We start from the raw sequence: 16,921 nt of genomic DNA on the forward strand, positions 1-16,921 counted from the left end.
TCCACACCAAAGAGAGTGGGGGACGAAGGGCTGGTTGATCAGGGCCCCCAGGCATATTCTTGGCACCGTCTCTGGAGGCAAGCAAAAAAAAAATCAGGCTGATGATGGGAGCAGCCTTCTCGTAGCCCAGGCCAGGGCTCACATCCACCTCCAGGGAGCCCATTACACAGGAGGGGAGAGCGAGGCCCAGAGGAGGACAGGGACAGGAGCCCCTCCCTCCCTCGCCTCCCTCACTTTGCCGGCCCCGGGGACACGGTGAGGGAGTAAGTCCACCACGAAACACACCAAACACTGGGGTTAGAGGAAACGTTTATTGTCGGGTGGGGGAAGCCCGACGGGTGTGTGCGGGGGGGGGGTGAGAGAGAGGAGAGACAGCACGTGTTGGGGAACAGCGCCTGTGAAACCTTTGCGGGGGGGGGAGCGGGCAGGGAAGCAGGAGCAGCGAATCCCATTAGGGTGGGGGTGGAGCTGACACCGGGGCCACCTGGCTTCCAGCAAAGGCGGCGGGAGAGGGGGCCGGAGCCTAGGATGGTGTCGGGGTGTAGACCGCACCTCAGGTAGGACTGCACCATTTTACTAACACCGTGGATCCGTGGGACGGACAGGCACGGAATTGGCAAGCGGAAGCAGGGCCCGGGCAGAGGGACAGGCGTGCTATTTTAGACTGACAGGCAGGGAAGGCATCCCCCGGGGCGCTGGTCTCTGGGCTGAGGCCAGAGCCGTGTGGGCACACGGAGGCCCTGAGCAGGAGGCAGCGTGCCTCTCACCTCTCGGGAGCCAACCCTAGCAGTGAGAGGCGGGGTAAGAGGAGAGGAAGGCGCTGGATTATGGGGATTTGCCGGCCAGGGGGAGAACTTGGACATTTCACTCTAAGATGAAAGTCAGGAGTCTTCCTGCAGGGGGATGATCTTATTGTCAAAGCATTGCCTCTTTTTTAAAAAAGTTTTATTTATTTGGAATGCAAAGAGACAGAGAAAGATCTCCCATTCTACTGGTTCACTCCTCAAATACCCACAATCGCCAGGGCTGGGCGGGACCAAAGGCAGCAGCCTGGAACGCCATCCTGGTTTCCTGTATTTGGAGTCCAACACTCTCTGGGGTGGCTTTAGCAGGAAGCAGGAATCAGAAGCCGGGGTTCAGAGCCTGCACTGGAACCCAGGCCCTCCAATATGGGGTGGGGAATTCCCCAGGCGGCGGCTGCACCGCTGAGCCAAACTCCCACCCGTCTTCCAGGACTGGTTTGGAGAACCCAGCGTGGATCCCCCCCCACCCCCCAAAGGTGGGTGGACTGGGGAGTGGGGTGGTATCCGTTTCTGAGCTTCAGGTCGCTGATTGTAAAACGCAGGTGTATCGCTTCTCGCCTTTTGGCTAAGATCAAGGGTAAAACGCAGGTGTAGCCACTGATGTCCTGTAGGGTCTACACTCCAGCGGCTCCTGGAGCCCAGCAGACGCTCGATTTGAGGAGCGCCGAAAGTCCCTGCAGTTCCGCAAAACGAACAGCAGGTGTCGCACCAGCCCGCGCACCGCCTGCTCAGAGCGTCAGGGGCTGGGCGAACTGACTCCAACAGGAGCCCACTTACTCCTGCGCAGAAGAACCCAGATTGTTTCCTGCAACGGCCTTCGAAGGTCGAATTATAAGTCTCTCCTGTTAAAAAAAAAAAAAAACACAACTGACTTTTTGGGGAAAAAAAAGATAGAAAAAGGAGGGGACTCCTGGCCCTTTAACAGCCAGCCAGGTTTCTGGACGCTGCTTCCCAGAATGCGCGGCGCTATGTAAATGAGAAGGCTTCCAAGACCAGGAGGATTCAGTCCGTCCTCAGCAAAGGTCACACTTTGGGAGAACACCATGGTGATAAAAATCCAGACGGAGATTCTTCGTGTTGAAATGGGCCCGATCGTATCACAGCTTATTCTACCACCACAACCTTAAAAAGTAAGTAATGCTGAGCCTTATATAGCGCTGCGGGAAGGGGGGTATTTCGCCCGGATGATCCTCAGTGGTCTGGGGTGCAGGCTTCAAACCTGTAGCTGTCTAGCGACAGAGTGGTTCAATTCCACCTTTCGGGCGCGCTTCGATTCGATTTTTTTTTGGATTTTTTGGGAATAGCTGTGGCCAGCAGCTCGCTGGATGCCCTCGGGGTTGCTGCGCCGGCTGTCGCCGGCAGGGGTCGCTGCGGCGCGTTCTCCGGCCACGTGGGTGGCCCTCCGGGGGTCGCGCAGTTCTCGCAGTCGGTCAGAGAAGACTCCAAAGCTATCGGGCGCCGCGGTGTGTGTTGGGGGGGTACCTGCGGCTGCCGTGGTCCTCGTCCGGAGCTCGCTTGTCTGGCTCGCGCACGCCCTCGTGGGCTCGCTCATCCTTTAATCACCGAGACACTTACTCATCGGTCCGATGATGCTTCGCTTGTGGGTGATTTTCGTGCCTCCCTCCGACCGGCATCTGCAGAGCGGGGGCTGTCCGGGGCGGCGCTGGCCCTGGCGAGGTGGGGGAGCCCCACCTGCAGCCCCGCGGGTCCTACTCACCTCCGAGGTGGCGTCCAAGGGGAGTCCTAGCAAACCATAGGAGGCCGGCCCCTGGGATCTGGCCTGGGTAGCAGGTGGCAGACCCTGGGAGAAGGAGAGGGCTTGGCTGAGAGGAGCGGGAAGTGTTCCCGGTCAGGAGTCGGGGTGGCCCTTTAAACCAAAAACCACCTTTAACGACTGGGGTGCAGCTGACGGCACCCTCCATCCGCGAAGCCCCTCGCCAGAGCCCCATTCTGTAGATGAGGTACCCGAGGTGCTGGGAGATGAAGGCTTCCACCCGCAGGGCTCTGGGGCGCCTGGCGCGCTGCCCCCTGCTGCTCCGTGCTGTCCGTCTGAAGCGGCCACGCTGCAAGTCCCCAGATCTCTCCCGACTCCTCCTCCTCCCCGCCGCCCAGGCCCTGTCACCTCACCCCGCCCCGCCGCCAGCCTCCCCCTTGTTCTCCTGCCCCGTCCTGCTCCTCCCCCTGGCCGCCACCCTCAGTCCAGTGGCCAGCGGGGTTGCTCCTGGGCCAGACCTGCCTCTGCACTCCTCCGCCTGGCGCCCTGGGGCCAGCAGCATCGCTCCTGCCAGCCCGGCTGCCCGCCCCTGCGCTCCAGTCGCCCTGCTCCCTCGGGGTTCCAGGCCGGCTCTCACCGACAGCTCTTAGCCCCAGCTATCTATCAGCCTCAACCTTCCTCTACTCCCTCTCGCCATATACCCGCCTGGGGCTCCGCTCAGCTGTCCCCTCCTCCAGGAAGCCCTCCCCCCACACTCCCTGTCCAGGTTGGGTGCACCTGTTGGGCTCTCCCAGCTCTGCCTGCTCTGGGCAGCCCTTGGCCAAGGGACAGGGCTTTGTCACCCCCTGGGCTCAGAGTCTTGGGGGGCAGGGCTTGGGGCTCAGTCCCTACAGTGCCCTCAACACCGGCCAGCACAGGGCTGGGCACGCTGAACCTGCTCCATGCATTTTCTGAATGAAGCAGTAGGCTGATTGTTCCACGGTGGCGAGGTCTCGTGCCCATTCATTCACTAAGGCATCCAAGCAACCTTGGACCACCACCGGCACTCCCAGAAGGCTTTGCACCAGGCCATGGGACAGCCCCACTGTGTCTCTGGACAGAACGGCCACGGGCTCTGTCTAGTCAGCCTTGGGCCGGTCCCAGTCTGCCCATGACACAAACGCTCACATAAAGGCAAGGAGAGTGGCGAGCATTTAGCACCGCGAGGCAGACACTTGGGCCGCCTGCAGCGCGCCTGGTTCGAGTCCGGCTTCCTGCGGAAATGTGCTCACTGGGAGGCGGCAGGTGGTGGCGGGAGGGCCTGAGTCCCTGCGCCCACGTGGGAGACCGGGATGGGCTCCCAGCGCCTGGCTCTGGCCTGGCTGTTGCGGGCATGTGGGGAGTGACCCAGCGGATGAAGACCTCCCTCTCCCTCTCTCTCTCCTTCCCTCCCCCCCTCCCTCCCTCCAACAAAGCTGAAAGTAGACACATTTTAACAATGTGAAGGAAGCTCCTTTTAAGAGGCAGCATCCGAGCTGGGCGAGTCCCAAACCCCCTGCTTCTTGGTTCGCGCGCACGCTGAGTGGACGCCCCGTGACCGCACGTGCCCACGGCGTGCCTGTGCTGTTTCAATCCGCGTCCACGGGAGGCGACGATCCGAGCAGGGAGCTGGCGTACCCAGCACCCCAGCCTGCATCGTTTCTTTGTGCTGGCAAATTTCCTTTTTTTTTTTTTTCTTTTATGCTGGCGAAGTTTCTATTTATTTTCGTTGACCAAAGTGACCCTGTCTGCTATGGAACGCTGGAAGTTATTCCTCCGGTCTGACCGCACCCTGGGCAGTTTGTCTTGCGCCTCCCGAACTTTTGTTCTCGCTCGTGAACAGGCAAGGGCTGGCAACAAATCCCTCCCTCGTTAGGGAGACGCAGGGAACTCAGCACCTCCGTCCCTCACAGGTGGTGTTGTGTGAGGAGCCTTGTGCTAGAACAGTGTGTGGGGGGAAGTCCTCCTGGTAGTCTAGCTCTCTTCCATCCTGCTGCAGGCTGATCGACTCGCAGGAGTTCCAAGGTGTGTGTGTGTGGGTGGGTGGGTGGGTGGTCACTCTCACTTCCACTTGCTGAAAAGAAGGCAGATAATGGGCGTCGAGAGAAGATAGACATGGCGGCCCGCTGGGTGCATTTTTCAGAGCTTTTTATTGGCAACAGTGCAAAACCAAGTAGGGAGGGAAGCGGCCCAGCCCCTCCAAGGTCAGGTGCAAAATACAAAAAGAATCACAAATACAGCAGGGTGGCGGCTGGCAACTCAGCACATTGTGGTGAGCAGGGGCAGGCCGCGCTCACGGTCACGGTCTCACACGGGCACCCGGGACTCTCCGAGAGACAGACCCCAGGAATCTGTGGTCTCTCAGGCTCACGCAACACAAAACCGCGTGTCCCCACGAAGCCAGGATCAGAAGAACTGGGAGCATCAGAGAGGAAGAGACGGGAGGAGAGAGACAGCCAGAGACCGGGAGAGGCTGAGACGCCCGGCACAGGGACAGAGCGGCCAGGGACAGGCTGAGGCCACCCGCCACGTGGCGCTTCCCACGGCACTGCACCCACGCACGGCCGCCCGCGCCGCTGGCCCTGCAGCAGTGGTCACACTCGCGCGCACACACACCCATATATAATATATTTATTTATACATAATAGATATAAGTGCCTTTCGGAGCCCAGGAAAGGGATAAATAGCTAGGGACGGGTCTGGGGTCCGGGCCGGAGCCGGAGGGGGTGGGGGACAGGCGCGTGGAACGTTTCCCATGCAGCCGGGAGGGCGGCGCGCCCACCCCCGGTATTAAAAAATACACATCTGCCCGCGACGAGGTGCAGGGGCTGGGACCTGGTGGACGGGGGGCTGGGGCCTGGGAGCCCAGCGCCTGGGACATGGCCGATCCCAAAAGGGTGGGGGGTTGGGGACTGTAGCCTCAGCCCCATCGCGATGCGGGAGGGGCGTCCTAGGCTGGGGGAAGGCGCCCGGCCTAGAAGAAGAAAGGCCAGGGCCTGGGGCTGGGGGTCCTGAGACAGGGGGCCACGTGGCTGGGTGACTGTCACCCTCTCTCATGCCGTCACCTCCTCCTGGGGAGGAAGGAGGCAGGTGGGGATGGGGAGGCCAGGGAGAGGCTCTGGGGGTGCGGGGCGCGATCCCTCCGGGAGGGGCTCTATCCCCGGCTCCACGCACAGTCGGGCGCTCATTTCACAGTTTCAACGCCCCCGGCGGCGGCGCCCCTGCTGCCATCACCAGAGAGGCCCAACAAGGGGGTGGGGGCGGGGCGCTGGGCAGGGGGCGGCTGGGACTAACACTGCAGCCAGCAGGTGGGGCTGGGGCGAGGGGGCCCGGGCCCCCGCAGCGCCCGACCAGAGCCAGGCTTTCTGGGAGGGAGCAGCGGGGCGCCCCGGAAGGAAGTTCACATTTGAGAGTTAGTCTGGGGAGGGGGTCGGGGCAGCCACTGCCCCCCAGGGGGTCGAGGGGCGCGACAGAGGAGGATCTAACCCGTGGAAACGCAGGATAAATTAGCTCAGATCGGGGTCGGGGTGGAGGGTGTCTAGGGGACACCAGGCTGGTTGCCCCCATGTAGGGTGGAAGTGGGAGACAGCGGGGCGGGGGTGCATTTCCTTGTTGGACCTCTCTGGAGAGGACCCCGGCCCACCCCACAGCCCACCCCGCCTCCGGCCTTCCGCAGCCGTCACCCCCCACCCCCGCCCACCCAGCCCCAGCGCGGGCACAAGGCCACTTGTCCGTCCACGCCCTCCCGGCCCCCTGCCCCCAGAGTCACCGGCTGGCTCTCAGGCCGCGCAGGGCGCACAGAGCTAAGAGGCGGCGCCGGACACAGGGCGGTCCTCCCGCGCGGCGGCGGCGGCGGCGGTGGCGGCGGCGGCAGTGGCGGCCCGGGGTCTGACACGCCGCACCCCCACTGTCTCGTGCCCCCCGCCCCCTCCTCCGCTTCCAAGTCTCTCTGCCTTGCGGGTTTGGTTTGTGTCTAAAGGGCGAGAAGGGAGGGCGAGTTCAGGGGGTCGGAAGGCTGGTCGCTGCCGCTGGGGCGGTGGGCGCCGGCGAACGCGGAGACCTCCGGGCAGGTCAGGACAAACGAGGAAGTGTACGAAGGGTTAACAACGGGGAAGGGGTCGCCGAGAACTTGAACTTCACTGTGTGTAAAGAGAGAAGCCGTCAGGTTGGGGGGCGCGTCCTGGCCGGTCTGGAAGGGCAGGGGCGGTGGTGGCGGGGGCGGCAGCAGCCAGCCGAAACTGTCTTCCTTGGCGGCCGCTGGCCCCGGCACATCTCTCACCTCCGCCAGCGGGCCGGGCCCGGGCCCCTCTTCGTAGGGGATCTTGCAGCCCGGTTTGTGGGCCACGAGCACAAACTCCAGGCGCTCCTTCTCCTTCTGCAGCTCGGCGATCTCCGATTCCAGCTCTGCCTTCTCTTCTTCCAACTGATCTGTCTCCTGAGGCCGGCACCGGGCGGGGCAGGGCGAGGGGAGGAAGGGCAGGGCGGTCAGCGAGGGCAGCAGTGGGTCCCGCTGCCCTGGACCTGCTGCCGAGGCCGGGCCACGGAGCAGAACCACCCCGCCACACACAGAGAGAGACCCCCCCCCCCGCCCTGCTATGCTGTAGATCTTGGGGCGAGGGTCCTACTTCCTGGGAGACTCAGTCTCCCCATCTGTGTAATGGGCCACGGGGAAGGGCGCCCGTGGGAGCCTCAGAGGTGCAGGCAGCACTCGGAGGTTTGTTGAATGACTGAGCAATTGTTTGAGGGTTTACTGTGCTTTTAACAGGCTTCTGTGTGTCACTGCTCCCGCAGTGAGCAGTGAAGGGGGGGACTTCTGGGCTTCCCCAAGGGTCCCGGTCAGCCTGCAGGCGACCCTTGGACAGAGGTCGGGCTGTGGTGAGGGCCACCGGCCACGTCGGGAGAACACGGCAGGGGCTGCCTGGGGCCCGCACAAAATAATTCAGCTTCGCGAGCTCTCCAGGAGGAGCCTGGGAGATCGGAGGAGGCTGGAGGACGTTGGGGGCACGGAGGCGCTGGCCCAAGACCAAATGGGACGGGTGACTGGAGCCCCCTGCTGCTGCAGGCTCACATCTGTCCTCCCAGGGCCAAGCGAGGGCCAGGGCAGCAGCGGACAGGAGCCCGGGGCCGCGCGGGGCTGGCTGAGCGCGAGTCCAGCCGCGCCTGCACCTGCACCACTCGTCCTCAAGCCCAGGATGAGGGCCGGCAGGAAAGGGGAGGGGGACAGAGATGGGGAGAGCCCCCCCAGCCCCAGGACCCGTCCTCACCGCCTGCAGTCTGTCGGTGAGCTCCCGCCGGCGGTTGCGGCACTTGGCTGCTGCCAGCTTGTTCCGCTCCCTGCGAACCCGTCGTTTCTCCTCTTCCTCGGGTGTGAGCTGAGCAGGAGGGAAGAAGCCGTAAGCCGGAAGCTCCCTGCACAACCTGCACCCACCCCACACCTTCAGTTCTCCCAGGAGCCAAGGAGGAGGCCCCGGCCGCCCGCAGGCAGAGCCACAGATTCTGCAGCCTTGACCAGTGCTGGCACCCACCCCCATGACTGAGCCTCCCTTGCTCCCGCCCGCACCCCCCCCAGGCCAGCTTCCCACGCCCCTTACTCACCGTCTCCTCTCGAGGTCTCCTGGGCCGAGCCCTGGCCGGGCGCGTAGGCCCAGGTGCGCTGGTGGCTCCGCTGGTGGAAGGGCCACCACTGGCGCTGGCTCCGCCACTGCTGTAGCCACTCAGGCCGGGCGTAGAGTAGCTGGTTCCTGGCATGTCGTAGGGGTCAACGGCGGGGGGCTGGGAGGCCAGGGGCTGCCCCTGAGACTGGGCCATGGAGGAGATGAGGGTGGGTTGCACGAGCCACTGAAGGTCCTGGCTGGTTGTGATGGCTGTGACCGTGGGCACGAAGGAACCGGGCATCTCCCCGACACCGGCGCACTCCTACGGGGTGACACATACACACACAGGCGTAGACACACAAACAAAGACGCCGACACACACCGAACACACGCCGACCCCGTGAGTGAGCACAGGGCGAGCGGGTGTGGACGTGTGTGTGTCACAGGCAAGAAGCCACACCACCCACCCCTTCCACTACCCCGTGACGCAGTGGCTAATGAGAGGATTTCTGCTCTACTGGCTTCTACCTCCTCCTTCCTCGGGGAAAGGTTGCCCGGTTCCCGCGGCCGGTGATTCACACCCCCGGTGCTGACTCCGAGGTGTGGGGGGGCTGGTGGGGAGGAGGCCGGACGGAGCCGGGTGACAGAACCCCGGGACGGAGCCACAGCCACACACACAGCCACAACACCCCACCCCCACCCCACAGACAAGGGGAGGGAGAAGGAGAGGCCTTAGGCCAAGCCTCCCTCCACACTCGCACGCCCCTCTGTGCGGGGGGCCGTGCAGGGGCGGGGGTCCCAGTGACAAGAACACCCCCCCCCCCTCCGCACACACGCACCCGGGTCGGGGGGAGGGGGACGGACAGGCAGGCCCAATAGTTGAAAACGTTTCAAGTAACTGTTTCTCCCCAGGGTGAGACTGACGAGTGACAGGTTAGGGTGCACGGAGAGATAGAGAAAAGTGACGACCTGGCTCCCTCAGACTGCGGTGGAGGGGGACCGGTGCGGGAGCCGAGCCCCCAGGCCCAAGGCGCGATCATCTCTCTCCGCCCCCCCGCCCCAGCCCGCACACGGAACCCGGGCACCGCTGCTGCGGGCGAACTACTCTCCCGGGGGGCGTGGTGTGGGACGGGCCGGCCCGCCGGCCAATCAGCGGCCTCTGAGCGCAGCGGAGGCGGGGCTCCTGGAGACAACCTGGCCGGTGCCCCCCTCCGGCTGGCTTTACGCGTCCGGTCCGGAGACCCAGCAGAGGGACATCCGGGGGGCGCGGGGAGAGGGTCGGTGCCCATGCGTGCCTGGAGGGGACGGCGGCGGCCACCACCGCAGAGACCCCAGCGCGCACACCGGCGCCCCCCGACCGCCCCGCGCCCGGGAGCCGAGAGACCAGCTCCCCGCCAAGTCCTCGCAGACCCATGAGGGTCGCAGAGAGCCGCGCCCGTCTCCTCGCTTCTGCCTCTGGGGGCCCCTAGAGCAACCCCAAGCGCCCAGGACCCGCGGGTTCCGGGCACCAGGCCGGGGGGAGGGAACTGCGCCCCACAAATAGGAAGAGAACGCTCATTGGCCGGAGCCCGCGCCGCCGCAGCCAATCGGAGCGCCGGGCTGCCCCCGCCCTTAGCAACGTGGCCCCAGCGTTCCAAAATAGAACGCTCCGGGCGTCAGGGGCGGGGCGGCGGAGGGGGCGGCGCGCCGTGCGTGCCCCGCGTCAGACGGAGGGTTCCAGCACGTCAGCCGTTACGCACGGGTCCCCCGTTACGTCTCCGCGCAGGAGGCGGAGGCAGCGCGCCGCGGGTTCGAGGCCCGCTCTCCCGCCGGGCGGAGGGCGGCCCTGCGCCGCGGTGGGCGCTCGGAACGAGCGGGAAGCTGCTGGAAGCTTCTCCGGGCGCGCCCCCCCGCCCCCCAGCTGCCTGACGGCGCTGGCTCCAGGCTGCGGAGCGGGGCCGGGAGGCAGTCCCGGAGCCGGCTGGAAGTTGTCAGCCTTCCCACCGCATACACGTTGCACGGAGGGAGGCGTCCCCGCCCCCACCCCACCCCTCAGCTCGTCCAGCTGCGGTTCCCGCCGCGCTCCGCACACACACGCACGAGCCCCCTGCAAGCCTCTCTCGGTCCCCTGCAGTTTGCAAACTACGCCGAGAGTCCGTTCTCCCTCGGATCCCAGGTTTTGGCGCGTCTTTCTGGGCGGTGGGCTCGCTCGCTCCACCGCCCCAGCCTTGCTTGGCTTTGCCTGGTTTTTGTTTGTCCCACAAAGTAGCGCTGGAACTCACCTGGGAGGCGGCGGCGGTGGGCGGGCTGCCGAAGGAGTCCACCGAAGACAGATACTGGGACTCGGCGGAGGGCGAGGAGCTGCACCGGGAGCCGGAGTCGTAGTCTCCGGGGAACGCCTGGAACATTTCCCTGGGCACAGGGGGGCCCCTGTGACCACGCTGAGGTCGCCGGGAAGCCAAGGCTATGGCCGGCTGGGGGAGGCGAGGTGCGAGTCCGGGGTGAGCCGAGCGGGTCCCCTCGGCGGGCGCGCTGTCCGGAGCAGCCCGGGGAGGGCGCGGGTCCCGTTCCAGCCAAGTTCCCGGGCGGCCCCTCGGCCGCAGGACTCAGGGGCGCGGGGGGTGGCTCCCTCGGAGTCGGGCGGCGCCGGCCCGCTGCACAGAGTCCGGCTCGGGTGCGGTGGTCTCCACGCGTCCAGCAGGTCCCGCGGCGGGGGAGGAAGCGGCCAGCAAGACGAAGAAAAAGTCAGTCGGTGCCCCAGAACCAAACGGAGAACTATCTCGAAGAATCCTTCCGAAAACTCTCTCCGGAACAGAGAATCAGGGTGATAACCAGCCGGCGTCCCAGCCCCCAGGAAGAAGAAGAACCACAATACTCCAGGTCCCGCGCCCCGTCCCGCGTGTCCCCGCCGTGGCCGTGGCTCTCAGTCTTATGAATGAAGCCCAGAGCCGCCAGCCTGTATTTATACGCCGGGGACCCGCCCCCCTGCTGACGTCACCCGCCCGGCGCGCCACAAACTTCCCCAAATCGCCGGCCCCGCCGCGCCGAGCCCCGCGCCGCTCGGCAGGAGGCCCGCGCCGGCCTCGATCCGGTCGCTCGTGCGACCCTCGGGGCCCCGGGGGTCTCGGGGGCTGCGTCCCGAGCCGCTCGGCGGGAGGGGATCCCGACCCCACCTCCCCGGAGTTCCTGTGACGCAATTAGCCATATAAGGAGCTCGGCCGGCGCGGCCGACTGTTTGTTTGGTATCCTAGCAATGACGTCAGAGGGAATCCCTCGCTCGCGCGCGCGCCTGCGGAACCCGCCTGCGCCTGCGCAGTGCCGCGCTGCCCGGGCGGCGCAGGTGAACTGGTGCCTGGCGGGGAAGACCCTCCGCTTTGGGGGTCCCCGCTGCCTCTGGCGCCCCCACCCGACCCGCCGCCCCTCTGTCCTGCTGGCGCAGCGCCCCCCACCGGAGAGAAAGCGCAGTCGTCCCAGGAGAGAGCCTGGTAGTGCGGTGTAGTCAGGCAGGCGGGGAAACTGAGTCCCGAGCGAGGTGGGAGGTGCGGTGGGGGGGACTCAGAGGCTCCCCCCGGGCTCGCCGTGCAGGCTGGGGCGGCGGGAGCTTCAGTTCCCACCGGGTGAGCTCTGGCGCTTGGAAAGATTGTGGGTTTGGAGGGGAGGGGAGGGGAGGGGAGGAGGAGAGGGGCTGGGGGCGAAACGGCCTCCTGCCGCTGTGCAGACGGGGGTGGGGGTGGGGAATGTGTGCGTGTGTGTGCGGTGGGAGCAACCATTCATAATAATAATAAAAGCTATGCTGTGCGTTCAACATTCACCAAGTACCAGCTCTTTTGCCCTGGCTTTCAGCACAAGTTTGTAATCTTTATTTCTTTTAAAATATGTATTTATTTATTTGAAAGAGTTACACAGAGAGAGGAGAGGTAGAGACAGATAGAGAGGTCTTCCATCCGCTGGTTCACTCCCCATCGGCCGAAACGGCTGGAGCTGCGCTGATCCAAAGCTAGGAGCTTTTAGCTTCTTCTGGGTCTCCGACGCGGGTGCAGGGACCCAAGCACTGCTTTCCCAGGCCACAGCAGAGAGTGGATTGTAAGTGGAGCAGCCGGGACTCGAACCTGTGCCTATATGGGATGCTGGCACTGCAGGCGGCAGCTTAAACCGCTACACCACAGTGCTGACCCCAAGATTTGTAATCTTTAACCAGCCCTGGGAGGCTCGGGAGGAGTGAAACGGTCTGCAGAGAGGCGTATGTGGTTTGCCAGGATTCCCCAGTGAGAAGGCAAACCCAGAACCGCCAGGCTCCCGGGCTCCTGCTCTCTCCACCTCCTGCCTGGCGCAGGCGCCACACTGAGAATCCGGGGCTGGAGCGTGCGTGCCTCAGTGAGGTGGCCTCCGTTTGCCGGGGTGTTGATGAGCTTTGCAAGGCCCTGGAGCACTTGCCGTGTGCTGCTCCAGCCTCAGAGCTCAGCCACGGTGGTGGTGGTGGGGGGCATAGGGGGCTCAGGTCATTGTGATGCCACAGCCCCCAGTTCTTCAGCACCTGCTGAGTAGGGCGCCACCAGCTGCCTCACAAACCCAGACCCCAGCACTTCCCTCCTAGGGTCCAGAGGGGGGGCACCTGGCTCAGGGTCACACAGGGGCTCCCAGGCTGAGCAGGACCGGGCAGTGTCCTAGCTCACAGGAGAGTCCACACACACACAGCCCTCCCGAGGCTGGGGAAGGGAGGGGTGGGGCAGGAGGCAGCACTTAGAGGACGTTGACCTTTACAAACGCCCCTACCCTGGGCTCTCCGGCCGCCCCCTCTGTCTGCCACCGGTCAGGAGGGAGGGACAGGGACTGGGAGATGACGCAGAAACCACCAGCCGTGACTCGGCCCGGGCATCAGACAGGGAGTGACCCTCGCTGTGCCGTCCCCTCCAGCCCCACATCTCCACTTCCACAAGAAGAGGAGGCCTGCGAATGCCCGCAGGCAGCCCCCGTCCTCTCCATCTCCGCCACAGACTCGGGTGCAACGTGGTCACTCGTGGGCACCCGGACGCGCACCTGTGTGGACGCACACCAGCAGCTGCTGCACATACACGAGGTGACGGAGGCCAGGTGGGTGGGATGGGCCCCAAAACACACTGGGGACCCCTAGGCCTTTACGTCAGATGAACAAGTGTGCTCACACGTACAACACCCAGAGAGCACAACAGCAACTCACACACATAACACCCAGAGACCACGATAGTGACACATAACACCCAGAGACCACAGCAGTGACTGACACACACAACATCCAGAGACCACAGCAGTGACTGACACAACACCTGGAGACCACAACAGTGACACACAACAGCCAGAGACCACAGCAGTGACTGACACACACAACACCCAGAGACCACAATAGTGACACACACAACACCCAGAGATCAAGACAGCAACTCACACATACACACAACACACAGAAATCAAGACAGTGACACACACAACACGAAGACCACAAGGTGACACACACACAACACACAGAGACCACAAAGTGACACACACAACACCCAGAGATCAAGGCAGCAACTCACACATACACACAACACATGGAGATCAAGACAATGACTGACACAACACCAAGACCACAAAGTGTCACACACACAATATCCAGAGACTGTGACAGCAACTCTCACACACACACATCACCCAGAGACCACAATAGTGACACACAACACACAGAGACCATGAAAGCAATTCACACACACACAACACCCAGAGATCAAGAAAGCAACTCACACATACACACAACACATGGAGATCAAGACAGTGACTCACACACACAACACCAAGACCACAAAGTGACACACACACAACACCCAGAGACCACGGCAGTGACTGACACACACAACACCTGGAGACCACAGCGGTGACTGACAGCACACAACACCCAGAGACCACACAGTGACTGACACACACAACACCCAGAGACCACGGCGGTGACTGACACACACACACAACACCCAGAGACCACGGTGGTGACTGACACACACACAAGCCAATGAGTGCGTGTCCTGCAGAGGCATCAGGTGCTCGCCTCTGCACACGACAGCTACAAGAGTTGGTGACACGCGGGTGGGGACGGGGCACAGGAAGAGCACACAGCTCCTGGGCTGCGGGAGGACTCCGTGACGGTCCTGGCACCTCGTGACACTTGTGCTGTTGTTAAGGTCCCCTGACCTTGACCCACGTAGACCCTCCTCCCATTCTGTGGCCCCCTCAGTTGGTCGTGAGCACGGTGCCTAGGGGAAGTCGCCCCTGGACACACACACACACACACGGTCACCCAGATGGGCACAGCACCACATGCACACCTGCCTGTACAGCACCGGACACATCTGTCAGGCTCCCGGGGGGGTCAAACCTGGAGCGCTTCCAGGAGGAGGAGGCCCCAAGGAGCTGGCCGTGCATGGGGGACGGAGCCAGGGAGACGCAGCCTTGTGCCCTGCAGGGCTGGGGGTGGGCAGCAGAGCCCAGATTCTGCCCAGGGCGTCTCTGTCCTCCCCGTGGCCAAAACCCTGGTGACCTCCACCCTCAGTTCCGCACCTGGTGAGCGGGAAGCTGGGATGCGGCAGTCGTGGGAGAATCCTCCCGGCTCGGAGCAGGTGGGGTGGGGTCAGCTCCCCTGCTTCCCATCAGATCAGTAAGTAAACAAAGGTGCCGGGTCAAGTGTCGGCTTCTGCAGTGACAACGTTGTTATTATCCCCATCGGCCAGATAAGCAAACTGAGGCTGGAGCAGGCTCTGTTGCTAGCTGCTCTGTGCGGACGAGGACGCTGCACCGTTACTGAGTGGGAGCCTCCGCCCCCCCACTCCCACCCCTACCCGAGCCCGCGCCCAGGCTGCGGCTCCCAGGACGTCCCGTGAGGAGCGCAGCCGTGGGAGGAGGGAGTGTCCGTGGGCGTGCCTCGTGTCCTACTGCCACGGCAGTGACCTCCGTGAGGGCACGCCCAGGCCAATACTGAGCAATGCTGGAGGCCTTCTGGCGGGGTGTTCCCGGAGTGTCAGGGAGGCAGAGTGGCCCGGATGGAGGGCTCTTGGCCGACCCCTCCCAACATCCCAGGAGGCCTGGTGTGACCTCCAGAGCCGGCTGCCCTGGCCGCTGCTCTCCCCGCTCTCCCCCTCTCCTCTCTGTCCCAGCCCCCTCCCCCTCATCTTCACCTTCCTTCTGCCAGCAGCACTGTTGGCTCAAACCCTCCTCCTCCAGATCGTAGCCCTGATACCCCCTCCTCCAGGAAGCCCTCCGTGTGATGCCCAGGCTGGGCCAGGTCCCCTGCTCCTGGAGTCTCCGCTCGCAGCTCTGCCTCTGCAGGTCTGACACCATGGAGAGGCGGGTGGTGGGGGCTGGGGGGAGGCTGGCCGGGTCACTGCTGGATCCCCCGCATGCTGCCAGGCGCGCGGCGGGTTCTGGAGTGAGAGCCCCACCACCCGCTCACTCATAAACGGGGACAGCAACACGTCCGGGGCGCTCGCTCCTTCACCGCGGGCTGGCGGGGGAACGCATCATAGAAAGATGGGAGGAAGGGGGTCTGGTTTATAGAATCCCAGCCGTGGAGACAGACAGACGGGCACAGGTGTAGACAAACCAGGTAGGCACGCACATGTCCCACTGTGTAGACGGGCATAGGGCCAACTGCCCACGAGGGCAACAGGTGACTGCGGCCGCACACGCACACACACACACACATATACAGGTGCACGTGCACACACATGCATACACACATGCGCACACACACACGCATGCGCACACACACATACACGCATGCGCACACACACATACACGCATGCACACGCCCACGGCTCACTGCTGCAGGCACAGGAGAGCTGTGCGTATCCCAAACTTAGCTGAGCACAGGTGCACACACAAAGGGACAGAACCACAGCCCGGGTCCGAAGCGACGGCTCGGAGCCCCGTGGATGTTTGCCCTGAGCTCCACCTGCAGGTGCATGGCCCGGAGCCCCTGCAGACCCACTGGCACGGTCGGGGGAACACCCTCCTAGCGGCCGAGGCACCCAACCCCACAGCTGAGTGCCTGGGCTCGAGTCCTGGCTGGGCTCCCGAGCCCCAGCTTCCGGCTTGTGCGCACCCCCCGGAGGGGGGGGCAGCCGTGTCTCCATACACACCCTCACAGCCACACACACGGTGGAGGGCAGGGCAGGCACACCTGTGTGCACACACACACACATGCTGGTGCCAGGTGCGTCTCAGGTCCTGGGCCTCTCACTGCAGGGGCTGCCTCCTCCCCAGCTGTCACTGGCTACAACCATTCAGGGGCTGGAGCAAGCCAGGAGGACTTCTTGGAGAGGGTGGGTCCGGCAACCCCGGGGACGCCCAGGTGTCCTCTGCCTCCCCCAAGGCCGGCTGTGGGGACGGAGTGAGCCTGAGCCTGAGCCGCGTGACCCGGGGCTGGTGGTTAAGGCCCCGGCTTCCTTGGCTAATAAGAACTATGTTTGGGCCGGCGCCGCGGCTCACTAGGCTAATCCTCCGCCTAGCGGCGCCGGCACACCGGGTTCTAGTCCCGGTTGGGGCGCCGGATTCTGTCCCGGTTGCCCCTCTTCCAGGCCAGCTCTCTGCTGTGGCCAGGGAGTGCAGTGGAGGATGGCCCAGGTGCTTGGGCCCTGCACCCCATGGGAGACCAGGAAAAGCACCTGGCTCCTGGCTCCTGCCATCGGATCAGCGCGGTGCGCCGGCCGCAGCGCGCCAGCCGCGGCGGCCATTGGAGGGTGAACCAACGGCAAAGGAAGACCTTTCTCTCTGTCTCTCTCTCTCACTGTCCACTCTGCCTGTCAAAAAGA

The 16,921-nt window shown here is 64.2% G+C and overlaps 2 protein-coding genes and 1 non-coding gene across 4 annotated transcripts in view; 2 read left to right on the forward strand and 1 right to left on the reverse strand.

Annotated features, from left to right (window-relative positions):
• The first annotated feature begins 1,806 nt into the window (after positions 1-1,806).
• ERCC1 (ERCC excision repair 1, endonuclease non-catalytic subunit) overlaps positions 1,807-16,921 on the forward strand; it is a 48,273-nt gene continuing 33,158 nt past the window's right edge. The window contains exon 1 of the mRNA XM_070062100.2: positions 1,807-1,933. The gene's annotated coding sequence lies outside the window, so the exon portion shown is untranslated. The remainder of the gene's footprint in view (positions 1,934-16,921) is intronic.
• TRNASTOP-UCA (transfer RNA opal suppressor (anticodon UCA)) lies at positions 1,982-2,068 on the forward strand. The gene has a single exon. It is a non-coding gene; the product is annotated as a tRNA-Sec (tRNA).
• Positions 6,360-10,705, reverse strand: FOSB (FosB proto-oncogene, AP-1 transcription factor subunit). Of its 2 annotated transcripts, XM_070062099.2 has the most exons (5): positions 10,391-10,660; positions 8,131-8,451; positions 7,800-7,907; positions 6,815-6,970; positions 6,536-6,674 (listed from the first exon to the last, which is right to left on the reverse strand). In XM_070062099.2, exons 1-5 carry the CDS (start codon positions 10,514-10,516, stop codon positions 6,672-6,674), a joined length of 714 nt encoding a protein of 237 aa, XP_069918200.1. In that variant the 5' UTR covers positions 10,517-10,660; the 3' UTR covers positions 6,536-6,671. The 2 variants fall into 2 exon arrangements, with proteins under 2 accessions (XP_069918199.1, XP_069918200.1); XM_070062098.2 differs by having other exon boundaries at positions 6,360-6,970; positions 10,391-10,705.

Source organism: Oryctolagus cuniculus, chromosome 18, assembly GCF_051225735.1.
Source record: "Oryctolagus cuniculus isolate XC-2025 breed Fujian yellow rabbit chromosome 18, ASM5122573v1, whole genome shotgun sequence".
NCBI classification, from domain to species: domain Eukaryota; kingdom Metazoa; phylum Chordata; class Mammalia; order Lagomorpha; family Leporidae; genus Oryctolagus; species Oryctolagus cuniculus.

Excerpts from the sequence above, each read along its gene's own strand:
- FOSB (XM_070062098.2), bottom strand. The coding sequence starts at position 10,516 with ATGTTCCAGGCGTTCCCCGGAGACTACGACTCCGGCTCCCGGTGCAGC. Across the intron at positions 8,452-10,390 it reads CCACCGCCGCCGCCTCCCAG|GAGTGCGCCGGTGTCGGGGA; the intron begins GTGAGTTCCAGC and ends GTCACCCCGTAG. Across the intron at positions 6,971-7,799 it reads TCACCGACAGACTGCAGGCG|GAGACAGATCAGTTGGAAGA; the intron begins GTGAGGACGGGT and ends TGCCGGCCTCAG.